The sequence below is a fragment of the Bufo bufo genome, chromosome 2, assembly GCF_905171765.1.
Source record: "Bufo bufo chromosome 2, aBufBuf1.1, whole genome shotgun sequence".
NCBI lineage: Eukaryota > Metazoa > Chordata > Amphibia > Anura > Bufonidae > Bufo > Bufo bufo.
This window is the reverse complement of record NC_053390.1, coordinates 777,247,464-777,263,641: the sequence shown is the minus strand read 5'-3', so window position 1 is coordinate 777,263,641 and position 16,178 is coordinate 777,247,464. Positions and strand designations below refer to the sequence as shown.

The following is a 16,178-nucleotide window of genomic DNA, read 5'->3' as shown; positions in this document are numbered from 1 at the left end:
GTCTGCTGTTGCTTTTTGCTTATCACTGTTTCAGAAGCATTTAGCTTATTCGACTGTATGTCGAACTTTAGCCAGGGTTTCATTTTTCATGAAATTGTTAGGCAATAAGTCTTTTTGTGAAATTTTCATTATTAAGCATCTGTTAAAAGGGTATAAGAAGGGTAATTGTGTTGTGGATGGGTGTTGTCCAATTACTCCTGATATATTGTTGTCCTTGGTGGTAGCAAATAGTTCAGTTTGTTCCTCAGATTATGAAGCATGTTTGTTTTCCACGGCTTATGTTCTTTGGTGCATTGAGGATCAGTGAGCTCCTTCCAAGGTCTCGGTTTCAGTTGACGGGTTTACTTAGTTCGTCGGTTCTTTGTTTTTTGGATTGCGTTAAGTTGTTTATTAGTCATTCTAAGACAGATCAGGAAGGTAAAGGCTGTTAGATTCGTATTGGTTGCATCGCTTCAATTCCAGTGTGTCCGGTTCGTTTTTGTTTACATTATTTGTCTATCCGCCCCCATGGTTCTGTTAATTTTTTGGTTCACATGGATGGCTCCCCACTGACACAGTTTCAGTTTCGTGCTGTTTTTGTACGTGGTATTTCGGTTTTGGGTTTTTAGTGATCGCAATTTTTTTTCCCATTGCTGCAACTGAGGCTTTTCGACTTGATCTTCAAGAGTCCTCAATTCAAGGGATTGGTCGTTGGTCGTCTAGCTGTTATGCTTCTTATATCCGTCCGGATTTAATTGAATGATTTTATCATTTATTCCAGGTAAGGTGGTATGGATCATTTGTCACTCCTTTATCCACTGGGCGAGGCTGAGAGCCAGTGTACGACCATATGGACTTAATTTATATATGTCTTCAGCAGCAGTACAAATTTATTGGAATGGGGTAAGAGGAATGAGATGGCCAGACCTCTGGAATCAAATGCTTATAATGTCAGCAAATTATCCGGATTTTATTATTATACATCTTGGGGGTAATGATATTGGCAAGTTGGGTACTATGGATTTAGTTTTCCAGATGAAATCTGGTTTAATGTCGCTACGGCGTTTTTTTTCCAAATGCCAGAATTGTCTTTTCAGAGATTATTGCCCGTCTAATTTGGCTCCAATCGCCTTCCATGAAGCACTTGGAAAGATTTTGTCGTAGAATCAACAGATTAATGTCAAAATTCCTTCCAATGTTATGGGGTTTTACTTTTGGGCATATCGATTTGGAAGGTGGTGTGCCCGGCCTTTATTTCTTTGATGCTGTACATTTATCTGACATTGGCTTGGATATATTTAATTTGGACTTGCAAGCCATTGTTGAGCTAAGTTTTGGTGGGGTGGCGCCTGCAGTGACTTTATAGGCTGCAGGCTGGTGGGGTATGAGTTGTTGATAAATCTTCAATTTGAGCTTGAGCTTATGGCTGAGCTTGTGTATTGTTTTATCAGAGTTTATCATGAATATGTTTAAATTGAGTTATGAATGTTATTTATTAATTAATAAAGGCCGTGGCCAATTAAAAAAAATAAAAATATTTCCAAACAAAAGTGATTGGTTTTAGTGCTTTTATTTATATTCTTAATGATATTGTAAGCAGGGGTATGACCTTTATCCCATGGTAGGATCCCAGACATTAAGGAGGGATCCACATGGGATTAAGGTCATCCCTATGTTGGTTCCCTTGATAGTTTTGGTGAGAATATTTCCTGCCATTTTTAGTGTTGGCATCTCCGGGCAGATTGCCTGGGATGGCAACATGGATTTGATTGGGGTTGTCACCGCTTGGGCAATTTTTCCCTGGTGTGGCAACCTTTATTTTATTGGTTAAAAGTGTGGCCACTGACAGTGCTGCATATTCTTATTAATTTGCCTTGGTGACAAGGCTGTGATTGGTTATGGCATAGGGGCTTGAGGGAATAAATATGCGGGTGCAGCAGAAGTTGGGACGCTACCTCATCTGAGAAGATAAGAAGATCGTGGCTGCCCCGCCCGCCCTCCCAATATGTTGTTTTGTTTTTTCGGGTCACAGCTTGTTTTAAAGTTTATGGGGTATGAGTTGTTGGTAAATCTTCAATTTGAGCTTGAGCTTATGGCTGAGCTCGTGTATTGTTTTATCAGAGTTTAGAATGAATATGTTTAAATTGAGTTATGAATGTTAATTATTAAATAAAGGCCGTGGCCAATTTATAAAAAAAATTAAAATTTCCAAGCAAAAGTGATTGGTTTCAGTGCTTTTATTTATATTTCTTAATGATATTGTAAGTAGGGGTATGACCTTTTATCCCATGGGGATGTCCTGATCCCTGGGTGGCACGCCAAAAAGGAGTAGGTGAGGTCACCATGCATAAGTATCCCCCATTCTCCAAATAGATGGGAGTCCTGAAAGTGGAAACAACACCCATCAGATACTTAAGGCATATAATTTTATTATAATAGAAAAGGTACATCATTTCATTATGCCACAATTGACTCTAATGCTAGCACCCCTTTAAAGGGGTTTCCCAGTAGAACAACTTATCCCCTACCTACGGGATAAGAAATAAGCGTCTGATCGGCAGGTGTCTGACTGCTGGGGACCCACTGATCACAAGAATGGGGCCCCGTGCTCTCAGTTTGAATGGAGCATGTGTCTGTGAGTCCATTCAACTCTATGGGACTGCCGGAGATATCCAAGTACAAGCTCAGACCAGAAAAAGTTGTGCACACCTGCACTGGAGGGAAACTGATACCAGAACTAATTCCATGGTTTTCTATGGGATCATAGTTACATAGTTAATACGGTTGAAAAAAGACATACGTCCATCAAGTTCAACCAAGGGATAGGTGGGGACGCGAATCCAGGAAGGAAGTGAGACTCAGATTTCTACACGTTTTCATAAGCATTAATGTTTTTTACTTTCAAGAATTCGTCTAAACCCTTTTTAAAACTGTCCACTGTTCCTGCTGTGACCACGTCCTGAGGAAGTCTATTCCACAGATTCACAGTTCTTACAGTAAAGAAGCTTTGACGCTTCTGGAGACTAAACTTTTTCTTCTTCAGTCGGAGGTAGTGCCCCCTTATCTTTTGAGCACATTTTACATGGAACAGCTTTTCGCCGTATTTTTTGTATGGCCCATTTATATACTTGTACAGGTTAATCATGTCCGTCCCCCCCCCCCCCCCCCTTAGACGTCTCTTCTCAAAACTAAATAAATTCAATTCTTTCTTCATAACTAAGACCCTTCATGCCCCTTATCATTTTAGTCGCTCTCCTCTGTACTTTTTCCAGCTGCAGTGCATTCTTTCTATGTACTGGTGCCCAGAACTGGACTGCATATTCCAGATGAGGCCGCACCAGCACTTTGTAAAGTGGTCTCGAGCATTCAGTGTAGCAGGATCTCATGGCATATAGCATTTTTCTCTCCATTGCTTTCAGGCTATGGGCATCTGACCAGTACACAAACTGCACTCAAGTGTCACAGCATGAAGAAACTGGCCCTACAAAACTGATGTATGTGAACCCAACCTTACTGTTTTGTTGAAGAGGACATTTTCCTAAAGTGACAACAGGCAGCCATCTTGGTTGTCCCTTTTGAATTAGTTAACATATCTTAGGGATGAGAATAGCCATAGGACGTAGGTGCAGGTTCTACTCCTGAAACCATCATCTATTGGGAGAACATGGTGAATAAGGCCATACATAGTGGTACAAGGTTAAAATCACCAGTTCAGCCCAGAATACATCCAGGTCCCAATGGTATATAAAAGAAACTGCACAGATACGAAATAAAAATGAAGCTTGCCAGAGGGACACCAAAAATTAAACAAGGTTTCCAGACACTTAAAGGGGTTGTGTCATGAAAAATATTCTACAGTTTTCAAACCAGGACATGGATCTGAATATTTTTTTAATTGCATGTAATTAAAAAATTTAGCATAGCTGCTAAGTTATTCAATAAAATATATCTGTATAGCGCCACCTGCTGTTCGTTCTTTTTCTTATAATGATTTGGGTCACCGCACCTGCTGTGGATAAGCGGCGGCACCTTAACAGTGGCAGATTATTACTAACAAACATTAGTATGAAAGCTCGTTAGCAATAATCTGCCTGAACATTGGGCAGTGTAAACAAGCCTTTAGATATTGATGACCTAACCTCAGAATAGGTCATCAATATCAGATCGTAGGGGGTCTGACATTCTGAACCCCCACCGATCAGCTCTTTTGAGAAGTGAATAGAGCCGGAAGACGCTGTGTCCCGGGGCCTCTGCTTCTGGATCCATCCTCGGTATAGTTTCTGGTGCCGACAGCTGCCACAAATAGCTGATTGGTACCCCTACTGATCCTGAGGATACGTCATGAACACCTAAGTCTCAAAAATCCCTTTCAAAGGTTTCCTATTCCTGGCAGTCACTATATGGGTGGTGTATACACTGCTCACCTTTGGGACCCCACCTCTCAGCAAAATGGGGATCCTACGATGGCCCAGCAATCCTATCCAGATAAAAAGTACTCGAGACACATGAGTTTTGTCTAAGGAAGTCACTTGTCTGCCTCCATACCTCTTATAGATTTCATTACTCAGGACCACGAGCAGCCATGAAACTGCAATAGGAGGTCAATTGATGCCCGGTTTCCAGAGGTGAGATGGGGTTTCCTACCAAGCTTGGCCATTGCAGGTCAAATAACTGTAGCAAGTCTTTTGGAAACAAGGTATGTCGCCACTGGCCTCATACAATAGCTGGTGTATTGCATTTCTATTTCTGTACAGAATGGAAGTAGGTTAATACTGATAACTGGAAATTACTTAGCTAATTTTCCGGAATTGATTGAACTGCCACTTGTGTGCAAAGGAGACAATTATATCGCTATTAGAATTGTTCCAGCTTTTTACATTAGTGAATTGAAATAGGAAACCCTAATTACACCCATGGAGCATGACTACTGTACCTAACATGACATTACTTATTCTTAACCATCTGTAATATCAGACATCGTCGACATCAAGCCTGCAAACATGGAAGACCTGACCGAAGTTATCACAGCAGCCGAATTTCATCCCTATCACTGCAACCTTTTTGTGTACAGCAGCAGCAAAGGATCTCTGAGGCTGTGCGACATGAGGGCGTCTGCACTGTGCGACAAGCATTGCAAACGTAAGTCACTGCTAAAATCTGAGCCTTCTGAAAAGACCATGGCCGACCTGTTGAATGGTGTGTATCCATTCTTTTACAACCGTTTTGGGTCATCGACTGTACTGTATATAGATAACTATGGAGGATACTGGGATTCTGGGTGGTGAGCCGGATCTGGCAACTGGGTTGAGCTTACTTACATTGCCAGCTTATGGCTACTTGTGAGACCCACTATAGGCCCTGTTTACACCTTCGTCAGGGTCTCAATTTGGATCCTTCATCGCTAATTCTACCAGATTTGGTGAGAACTATTTTTAATCCAGTGAACCCCATTATAACACTGTGGGGTCTGTCAGGCATCGGTAGTATCTGTCATACAATGGATCTGGCACCAGGACGTAGGTATATATGTAGACTTTGAGTCAGAAAAGTTGGGGGTAGTTTTTTATACTCGTGAAGGACAGTATGCAAATATTATTATCAATATTATTTATATTATGGACCCAATTTATTTTCAAAGCCCAGAAGCCAATATTCCTACAGATTCCTTAAAGGGGTTGTCCAGGCTTTTACTATTGATTACCTATACTCAGGATGGGTCATCAATATCAGATCGGCGGGGGTCTGACACCTGGCACCCCCACCGATCAGCTGTATGAGGAGACGGTGCATGGAGTGCAAATTTGCCATCTCCCTTCTCTCTTCCTGTCCGTGGCATATACCATAGATAGAAGCAGTGAACAGAAAGGGAGATGGCATGACTGCACGCACCGTCTCCTCATACAGCTGATCAATCTGATATTGATGACCTATCCTGAGGATAGGTCATCAATAGTAAAAGCCCGGACCACCCCTTCAATCTCTGTAAATCAGTCAATTTTGCAATTATGCATTATTTTACCCTTATTATAGAAACAACAGTAAAAACTAATGTCGGTCTGGGAAGATTCTCATTCATCCAGGTCATGGTATATCAATAGTAATAAGTCAGAGCAACTGGACTTGTAGAATACATTTCTGGCAATAAATACTAATGACTCATATATGCAGTCCAGTGCTGGGAAGAGAGCCAAGACTTGTACATTGCAACATCTATTGTCTGCCACTTACAATGCTGTTCTACCTCTTCCAAGGCAGCTACATCAGCATATGGCCCAGCACAGAAGAGCCAACATCTGTGGTCAGGACTGCGTACTTACATCTTACGCTTGATGACAGTAAGGTTCGCACCGTAGACACAGAGGAGAACTGGTTCAAAAGAGGTGTGAGAGAAGCTATTTATTTTAAATTAGGGAACCAATCTACTGTCTGCCACTTACGGGGCTGTTCTACCACCTCTCACAAGTCATTTTAATCACACCTAATAGCTTTATGCAAATGCAATCAACATCTTATCTCCATGAGATCCTTGACTTTGTGTTAATTATGATATACAGATTATGCTGACTCAAGCAAAAGCCAACAGTATATAATGCTGGAGATTCCTTGTACAAGTCATTCTAATTAAGAAAGCCGGCTGGATGGCTAACAAAATATCTGTCACGGACGTACCAAGACATACGGAGGTCCCAGCGACAGTGAGTGGCAGGAGATCTTTGAGACTGGCAACACTTGGTTTGATTTGACATGTTTACCTTGTGGATCAGTAGGAGTCTGTGTTGTTTCTGGTACTGGCCACACCCTTAACCTCCAGGTGTTGCTATTGTGGTCATTTAACTTTCCCTATTTTTAGTTGTTTTTCCCACAATGCTGTGTGGTTTATAGCTTCAGTTGGACCTGTGGATAGCTGGTGTTTGGATCCCGGCTGAGTTCCTGGTGCTGCCATAGCTTCTTGGAAGTTACGTGTTACCTTTCCCTTTGTATTTTGGCTTTTCTGTGTGTTGCATTTCTTTGTTGTTTTGTATTAGGCCATAGGGAGACTCCCGTTCATCCTTCCTTTTGGAGGAACAGGATGTCTCATTCCTGTCATTAGTACCAGGGTCCTTTAGGGTTAGATAGGACTTTAGGTATGAACTCACCTACCTCTAGGGTCTGTTCATACTGGTAGTCAGTCAGGGTTTTATTAGGGTTTTCACTAGGAGGTGTCATCTTCCTTCCCTAGTTTTCAGGCCTTATTTTCTTTTCCCTTTCCCTATGTTCATAAAATGTGTTACTTTTTAACACAGTCTCCTTCACAGATTACAGCTGATCGCTGGTGGTCCAGCAGTAAGATTTCTTGTAAAAAGCCTTTCATGGGGAAAACTTTTTAACAGAAAGGATTGGGCAAAGCAGACAACCCCATTAAAGTATCATCTAAAAGTTCTAATCCAGAAACAAAAATAACTTGTGTGGATGAAGTAACAGTTTAGAACTTGTTGCAGCTGTTGATTTGAATCTTATCAACCCACTTCAGTAGCAAAATATCATCTAAAAATCCCCGATACTAATTAATGCTGACCTTTACCAGTAACGGTAGTGTGCCAATAATTGTTTCATTACTATCAAACGCATTCAATTAGTTTATGATTCAGCCAATTCCAGGCTCAGATCCAGAAAACATATAATGAACCTCCGCAGTTGTGAACTACTCAGACTTGACGAAGAAGATAAGGAAAAAACAGCTTGTTTGTTATATTGTAGCACTGCCAGCAATCACTGGGACTTTATTTGGTACCTCTTGTAGCGCTCACTAATGGCAATGTATACTTCTGGATTGTGTATGTGGAGGGTCCTTAGCGTCCCAGCTGTTTTATGGAGAGGGGTTGATGCCTTAAAATTTTATTGGACTGTTGATGAAGACTTTTCTAACTATTTCTTGGGTAGAGTTGGGGCCAGTCTCGTCATACATTAACTGGCATTACTGAAGAAGGCACCACTAATGGCTAAGGAAAGTTTATTTTACTCCACCAAACAGACCCACTAATGGCTAAGGCAAGTTTATTTCACCCCCACCCCCCTAGCGGACCTGTCAGGCAAGCATGTTTACCTCCTTGGATGCACCGTTGTCTTTTCTGGACTTCCAGCTGTGCAGGTGAACATCTGGCATGGATGGGGTCACATATGCTGTTGCAGCCAATGACTGGCTGCATCAGTGACATTTCCCCAAAAGGCATGTGATATGGGGGACACGTCACCACTGTGGACAGTCATTAGCTGCAGCGGTGCACCTGACAATGTCCGTGCCAGATGTTTACCTGCAGAGTTCCATAGAAGACCCAAGGAGCCAGAAGTGAGCTTCATGGAGCAGGCAAGTATACTTTTTCTGACAGGTCCCTCTGGATGTTGAGGGGTTTGTTAAAAATTGATATGAGGCTGGACAACCCCTTTAAGTATTGCTGTCTGGGCACTCCATGATCCACTAAGGAGTAGGGGGTTACTAGAAAGTACGGCACAGTGCACCATCAACCAGTGGGCAGGCCTAGATATAGTCATGATTTTATGCAGCATTTCTGCATTTTCAGACTGTGGAGATCTGCTCTGGTAGGCAGTGGTAGCGAGTGCAGCATAGAGGCAACACAGACCGGTCTTGGTGTAAAACACAATGCTTTGTTTATTCACACGGTGCATACAAGTGAAAGACGGTGCAGTTCATAGGGAGGGTGGTCACACACAACAGCAAAATAATAGTTCAAACACAGCAAGTCCCTGCTGCAGGCTACTTGAGGCCTGTTTCCATCACATAAAGCAAAGTCTATTTAAAGCTAGGAGTAATGTCACCTTTTTCTCCTTGGTGAAGTAAGTCCCTGGGTCCGGCTTCTAGCCACGGAACACGGATCCCTCCTGGCTTCAGCTGCGGGTTCCCGCACACTCCTTTACAGGCCTCACAAACAGCCCAGCTCACCTCCACTTCTCACTCTCTCAGCCAGATAACACAGAAGCTCCACATTGCACACCACACCCTTGTTGCTGGTCTGGTTTTAACCCTTCCCTGCAAAACCTGGCCTGGACCATGGGGAGACAGGCACCCGCCCACATATCTGCCTGCTCCCAGTAAGAGCCGGCCCGGATCCGCTGTGTTAACAGCATAACCGCTGCAAAATGCACTTTTCCGACTCTTACTCCACCGGGGCCAGGGCCCCTGGTGGCACGTAACTTCCGTCTACCACCACCCCAGGTACTCTCCTACAAGACTTAAAACTGAACTTTAATTTCCCCTGTCTTCCATATTTACTACAAAACTTGTCACACACCCACAAGAAGGAGAACTGAGCCTCTAGGAGTAGGGGCAACACCCCCATTGCTCCTAGAGGCTCATGTGCATAAAATAAAAGTTACATTTTCAAAAAAATAGGGCCACATAGAAAGAAGAGACTATGCAGTTAATGGGTTTGGGGTGCCCCCAACACTACGCTGGGTCCCCCAGACACGGTCGAGGTGTTACCACGTGTTGCTGCTGTCCGGAAGCAATGGTAAGACGTGGTGCACCCCAATGGGAAATAAGTCCAGAGAGTCAGGGTCTGCAGTAAACCAGAGTGCTACTTTACTCTGGTTTACTGCAGGCATTGGGCTGCAGGCAGGCATTACTGCAGGCATTGGGCTGACTTCTCCAGTCTCCTTCCTGGCAGAAAAAGAGTTTGATGCTTAGGAAAGGCGTGAGCTAGATGCCCCTCTCTCTCTCTCAGAAGGCTGGTATCCTGGTCCAAGGCTGGTGATCCAGGGTCTGTGGCAGCATATCCCCGTCTCAGCGTTTTCTTCTGGTCACTCAGTAGTCTGGCAGATTCTCCTCTTCCAATCACTGTTCCCTAACTGCAGCACACTAGGGGCTCTGACTGCTCTCCTTATATACAGTTTTTGCTAGACTAGAACCTTCTAGTGGAAGGGGTGGAGTGGAGAAACTCAGCACAAACATACATTGTTTCAGCTCCCATCTGGTACAGACTTACATTAGAGCTTCAATGATACTCGATGGCAATGACACAACAGGTTTTCCAGACAAAAACAAGTTTCCAGACATAACAACATAGCTAAAGCCAGACATTTAAAAGGTCAGGCTGTCTGCTTTTTGGTGGTAAACAAGCCTGGGTTTTTCCCTCCAAAACATGGTGGTAAACAAGTCTGGGGTTTTCCCTCCAAAACATAGTATTCTTTAAACCCTATGGCAGCTGTGTAAAATTACCAGCTTCTCAATCAAAGCCCTAACAGTCTCTCAGTATTCATTTACCCTTTCCACAGAGCCTTGTAAATACAGTGATAATGAACACGATATATATCACAACATATATAATGCAGGTACACAGTATTAAACAGTGCAAGTTAACCCTTGCAAGAGAAATAAAGTAAAAAGTTTTAACTTTGCATAGGGGATATAGGCAAATGTCCAAATGTCAAAGTACTCCCTGCTCCAGGGCACTACAACTAACACTGTTAACTTCACTAACATTATCACATGTCTAACATAAGCTACCGTAGTTTATTAACCCTGTTTCTGATGACAGAAGCCCTTTAGGGTCCATTCACACGCCCGTGTGTGTTTTGCGGATCCACGGATTTGCGGACAAAAATAGGACATGTTCTATTTTCGGGATCGGAATTGCGGACCCGGAAGTGCGGATCCGCAATTCCGGATCCGGGCAGCACATCGTGCTGCCCCATAGAAATGAATGGGTCTGCAATTCCGTTCCGCAAAATGCGGAACAAAATTGCGGACGTGTGAATGGACCCTTAGGTACATACACTATAGAGGTAAGGCTGGCTTCTCACATACCTCATATCAGATCCTCAGATCAGACCCCCATAAATATCAGGACATCAAATCAGACCCCCATAAATATCAGAACATCAGATCAGGCCCCCATAAATATCAGTACATCAGATCAGCTCCTCATATGAAGACATCACATCTGACCCCCTTATCAGGGCATCACATCAGCCCTCCATGTCAGAACCCCATCAGCCGTCAGATCAGCCCACATTGTCAGACCCCCATCAGATCTTATATCAGCCCACATTGTCAGACCCCCATCAGACCTCAGATCAGCCTTCAATGTTAGACCCCATCAGACCTCAGATCAGCCCACATTGTCTGACCCCCAACAGACCTCACATCAGCCCTCAATGTTATACCCCATCAGACCTCAGATCAGATTAAAATAAAATTCTCCTCTTACCTATCCTGCAAGCAGATCCTCTTCACCTTCGGCAGAAGTTGCGCTCCCCTGTCTTACCGGCTGGCGTTGCTGTCACCTGACTGTGTGCAGCGTCAGGTCATAGTGCGCGCACTATGTCCTGACGCTGTACGCGGTCAGGACAGTGAAGCGCCGGCCCCAGCAAGGAAGATCGGGGAGGGTGAGTACTACAAGCACTTCGCTCCCAACTCCCGACACCTAATTCATATTAGTGAGCGCTTCCATAATTGAAGCGCTCACTAGTATTCGCTTTATAAGACGCATGGCCATTTTCCACCCAATTTTGGGGGGAAAGTGCGTCTTATAAAGCAAAAAATACGGTAGTTCTTTTGCTGCGTGTTTGCGGACTTTTGCTGTTTTTGTTGTGTTTTACATACTTTTTTACTTTATTTTTTTATCACCACCTCCAAATTAAAAAATGCAGTATAATGGACCATGAACACAACCGTGCCATATTTTGCAGCCCGAAAAATTGCGATCCGCAAAACACGGATGCCTCTTGTGTGCGTTCCACAATTTGCAGAATGGAAAGGGCCGCCCATTATAGAAATGCCTATTCTTGTCCGGCAAACAGACAAGAATAGGACACGTTCTATTTTTTTTGTGGGGCCATGGAATGGAACAACGGATGTGGACAGCACACGGATGGCTGTCTGCATCTTTTCCAGCCCTATTGAAGTGAATGGGTCCGCAACCTAGCTGCATTTTTTGCGGACCAGAACAATGTTTGTATGCATTAGGCCTAACAATGGGGATGTTTTTGTTGTGGTGTTTCTCTTCCCTTGCAGTACAGTGATGTTTTTTTTTTTAAATAGCAGCAGACTCTACCTATGCCATTTTTTGCTCATTTTTTGGCATTTTTGTGCCATAGAAACAAAGAAACATAGAATGTGTCGGCAGATAAGAACCATTTGGCCCATCTAGTCTGCCCAATATACTGAATACTATGGATAGCCCCCGGCCCTTATCTTATATGAAGGATGGCCTTATGCCTATCCCATGCATGCTTAAACCCCTTCACTGTATTTGCAGCTACCGCTTCTGCAGGAAGGCTATTCCATGCATCCACTACTCTCTCAGTAAAGTAATACTTCCTTATATTACTTTTAAATCTTTGCCCCTCTAATTTAAAACTGTGTCCTCTTGTGGTAGTTTTTCTTCTTTTTAATATGCTCTCCTCCTTTACCGAGTTGATTCCCTTTATGAATTTAAAAGTTTCTATCATATCCCCTCTGTCTCTTCTTTCTTCCAAGCTATACATGTTAAGGTCCTTTAACCTTTCCTGGTAAGTTTTATCCTGCAATCTATGTACTAGTTTAGTAGCTCTTCTCTGAACTCTCTCTAGAGTATCTATATCCTTCTGGAGATATGGCCTCCAGTACTGCGCACAATACTCCAAGTGAGGTCTCACCAGTGTTCTGTACAGCGGCATAAGCACTTTACTCTTTCTACTGCTTATACCTCTCCCTATACATCCAAGCATTCTGCTGGCATTTCGTGCTGCTCTATTACATTGTCTTCCCACCTTTAAGTCTTCTGAAATAATTACTCCTAAATCCCTTTCCTCAGATACTGAGGTCAGGACTGTGTCAAATATTCTATATTCTGCCCTTGGGTTTTTACGCCCCAGGTGCATTATCTTGCACTTATCCACATTAAATTTCAGTTTCCAGAGTTCTGACCATTCTTCTAGTTTTCCTAAATCCTTTTCCATTTGGCGTTTTCCTCCAGGAACATCAACCCTGTTACATATCTTTGTGTCAGCAGCAAAAAGACAAACCTTACCATCGAGGCCTTTTGCAATATCACTTATGAAGTGACATCCACTTGATTTTTTTCTACTGAGGGAGTGGGGTACATCAGAGGGTGGTTGGTACTGCATGACAAGCAAAAAAAAAAAAAATCACAAAAAATGCAGTAAGACACTACTAAACAAAATTTCTGCACAATGGGAGTGTTGCCATGGATGCTGCAGTGCTTAGGGGTTACAGGGGGCGGGCTCAAATATGTTTTTTTTTCTATTTTTTTTATTAAAATTGGCAATTAATCAGTTTATTTCCCCCCAGTTTTATGACCTTACACAAATAGCTCTAAAACGGATTGTAAAATAAAATGTCACCGGGCCGTCGTGATTTTCTGCTTCAAACAAACGGAAGCTCTTAAAATACTAGCTGTAAAATTTGGCAAATCTTCCAAGTAGTTTTTGTAGCCTTTAGTGACGCAGAGATGTGCATTCTTGCAGTTTTATAGTAATTATCAATTAGACAGATGTGGGGTAAAACCTTGTATTAAGCCTTTTGGCAGTCTAGAATTATAGGTGACAGTTTTACAAATGGAAATATATAATTTAGGATAAGGGTTCATACTGTACAGTCTGAGCCAGTTTATCATTAGAACAGTATGGGTCTACCGCTAGGTATGTATTTTAACCTCTGAATATGTGGAGAAAATGAAAAAAATGCAGGAAAGATGCATATTTTACTGTATTATACCAGCTACATATTCAGCATGTGTTTTCTATTACTTATACCAATATAATAGCAGTTAAAGCACTGGTTGCTAGGGATATGTTCCTTGTCAACTGCCTATATAAGGCTGTGGTTGTTAGGCAGTGTGTCCCTAGCAACCAGATTGTCAGAATTTCTTGACTGTAAAAGAATACATTAGGAGTGGTCAGGCTATAATATTTCTATTTCAGACTGCGGCATTAAAAAAAAAAAATACATCAAAGGGGCTCTGCGGTTTGCCTCAGCATCCTATAGAATAGTAATTCATGGTGGTAGCTGTAATTTTGTAATGTATTTCTTTTCCCTTTATTGCTCCTATCTCCCGTTCTGGGCTTTGGTCACATGGCCATGTCCATGCTGCTCTTTCTTATATCCTGTGATGTTATGTCCATGGGCGGGGCAGTGATAGGGGAGTGTCTGTGTAACTGGGTGGGAGGAGCTATAAACTAGCTGGGCGTTGTTAGGGGCAGTTATAAGGGAGTGGCTATGTAACTAGATGAGTGGGAGGAGCTATAAACTAGCTGTGCTGCTGCCGCCGCGGCCAATAAGAAGAGGGACAGGGCCGGGGGAGGGGCTGTGGCCACTGCGCCACCAATGAAGATAACTGAGCTGTTAATACAAATACAGGAGGCGGGTGCTGGAATCACATAGCCGGCACCCGACCTCTATGACAGGGAGCTGCGATCAGCTGCAGTTAACCGCTCAGGTGCCGCTCCCTGTCATAGAGGTCGGGTGCAGGCTATGTGATTCCAGCACCCGCCTCCTGTATTTGTATTAACAGCTCAGTTATCTTCAGAGTGCCCCCCCCCAGTATAATAAACATTGAGTGCGCCCCCCCCCCAGTATAATAAACATTGATTGCGGCGCCCCCCCCCCCCCAGTATAATAAACATTGAGTGCGGCGCCCCCCCCCCCCAGTATAATAAACATTGATTGCGGCGCCCCCCCCCCCAGTATAATAAACATTGAGTGCGGCGCCCCCCCCCCAGTATAATAAACATTGATTGCGGCGCCCCCCCCCCCCCCCAGTATAATAAACATTGGTGGGCAGTGGGCAGTGGCAATGAGGGTTAAAAAATAAAAAATTAACTCCAATTGATCGCGTAGCTGCTGCCGGTCTCCTTGTAATTTCTTCAGGACCTGTGGTGACGTCACTGAGCTCCAGCCTCTATCACATGGTCCATTACCATGGTGATGGATCATGTGATGAGCTCAGTGACATCACCACAGGTCCTGCGTCCTGAAGAAAGTACATGAGACCGGCTGCTACGTGATCAATTGGAGGTGGTGAGTTAATTTTTATTTATTTTTTTAACCCTCATTGGCACTGCCCACCAATGTTTATTATACTGGGGTGTTGGGGGGGGGGCACTGCACCACCAATGTTTATATGTTTATTATGCTAGGGAGGGGGGGCGCACTGCCCACCAATGTTTATTATGTTGGGGGGGCACACTGCGCCACCAATGTTTATTATGTTGGGGGGGGCACACTGCGCCACCAATGTTTATTATGTTGGGGGGGCACACTGCGCCACCAATGTTTATTATACTGGGGTGTTGGGGGGGGGGCGCACTGCACCACCAATGTTCATATGTTTATTATGCTAGGGAGGGGGGGCGCACTGCCCACCAATGTTTATTATGTTGGGGGGGCACACTGCGCCACCAATGTTTATTATACTAGGGTGTTGGGGGGGCGCACTGCACCACCAACGTTTATATGTTTATTATACTAGGGAGGGGGGGCGCACTGCGTCACCAATGTTTATTATACTGGGGTTTAAGGGGGTGCAGGTTTTTATTTTATTAAGGAAGGGTTAAGGGGTCTATTAAGGGGTGGTTAATGGGTTTTATTAAGGGGGGTTAATGGGTTTATTTCGTTAAGGGTGTGTGCAGAGGTTTATTTTATTAAGGGGTTTTATTTTTATTTATAAATATTATTGAAAACATTGAAAAAAGTTTGTGCATGTTTTCTTAACTTTCTTGGGGGGGGGGGGGGGGGGGGTGCCAAACAAAGGGTTCGCCCCGGGTGCCAAATGCTCTAGGTACGCCCCTGGTGGGAGGAGCTATAAACTAGCTGGGCATTGTTAGGGGCAGTGATAGGGGAGTGTCTATGTAACTAGATAAGTGGGAGGAGCTATAAACTAGCTGGGTGTTATTAAAAGCAGTGATAGGGGAGTGGCTATGTAACTAGATGAGTGGGAGGAGCTATAAACTAGCTGGGCCTTGTTAGGGGCAGTGATATGGGAGTGGCTACGTAACTAGTTGGGTGGGAGGAGCTATAAACTAGCTAGGCATTGTTAGGGGCAGTGATAGGGTAGTGTCTATGTAACTATCTTGGTGGGAGGAGCTATAAACTAGCTGGGCATTGTTAGGGGCTGTGATAGGGTAGTGTCTATGTAACTAGATGAGTGGGAGGAGCTATAAACTAGCTGGACATTGTTAGGGGCAGTGATACATCAAAGGGG

The 16,178-nt window shown here is 43.6% G+C and overlaps 1 protein-coding gene across 2 annotated transcripts in view; it reads left to right on the top strand.

Annotated features, from left to right (window-relative positions):
* PPP2R2C (protein phosphatase 2 regulatory subunit Bgamma) overlaps nucleotides 1-16,178 on the top strand; it is a 209,346-nt gene that overhangs the window by 161,022 nt on the left and 32,146 nt on the right. For both annotated transcript variants that reach the window (XM_040420571.1, XM_040420570.1), the window contains one exon: nucleotides 4,954-5,118. In XM_040420571.1, the coding sequence (XP_040276505.1) occupies nucleotides 4,954-5,118 (165 nt within the window). The remainder of the gene's footprint in view (nucleotides 1-4,953; nucleotides 5,119-16,178) is intronic.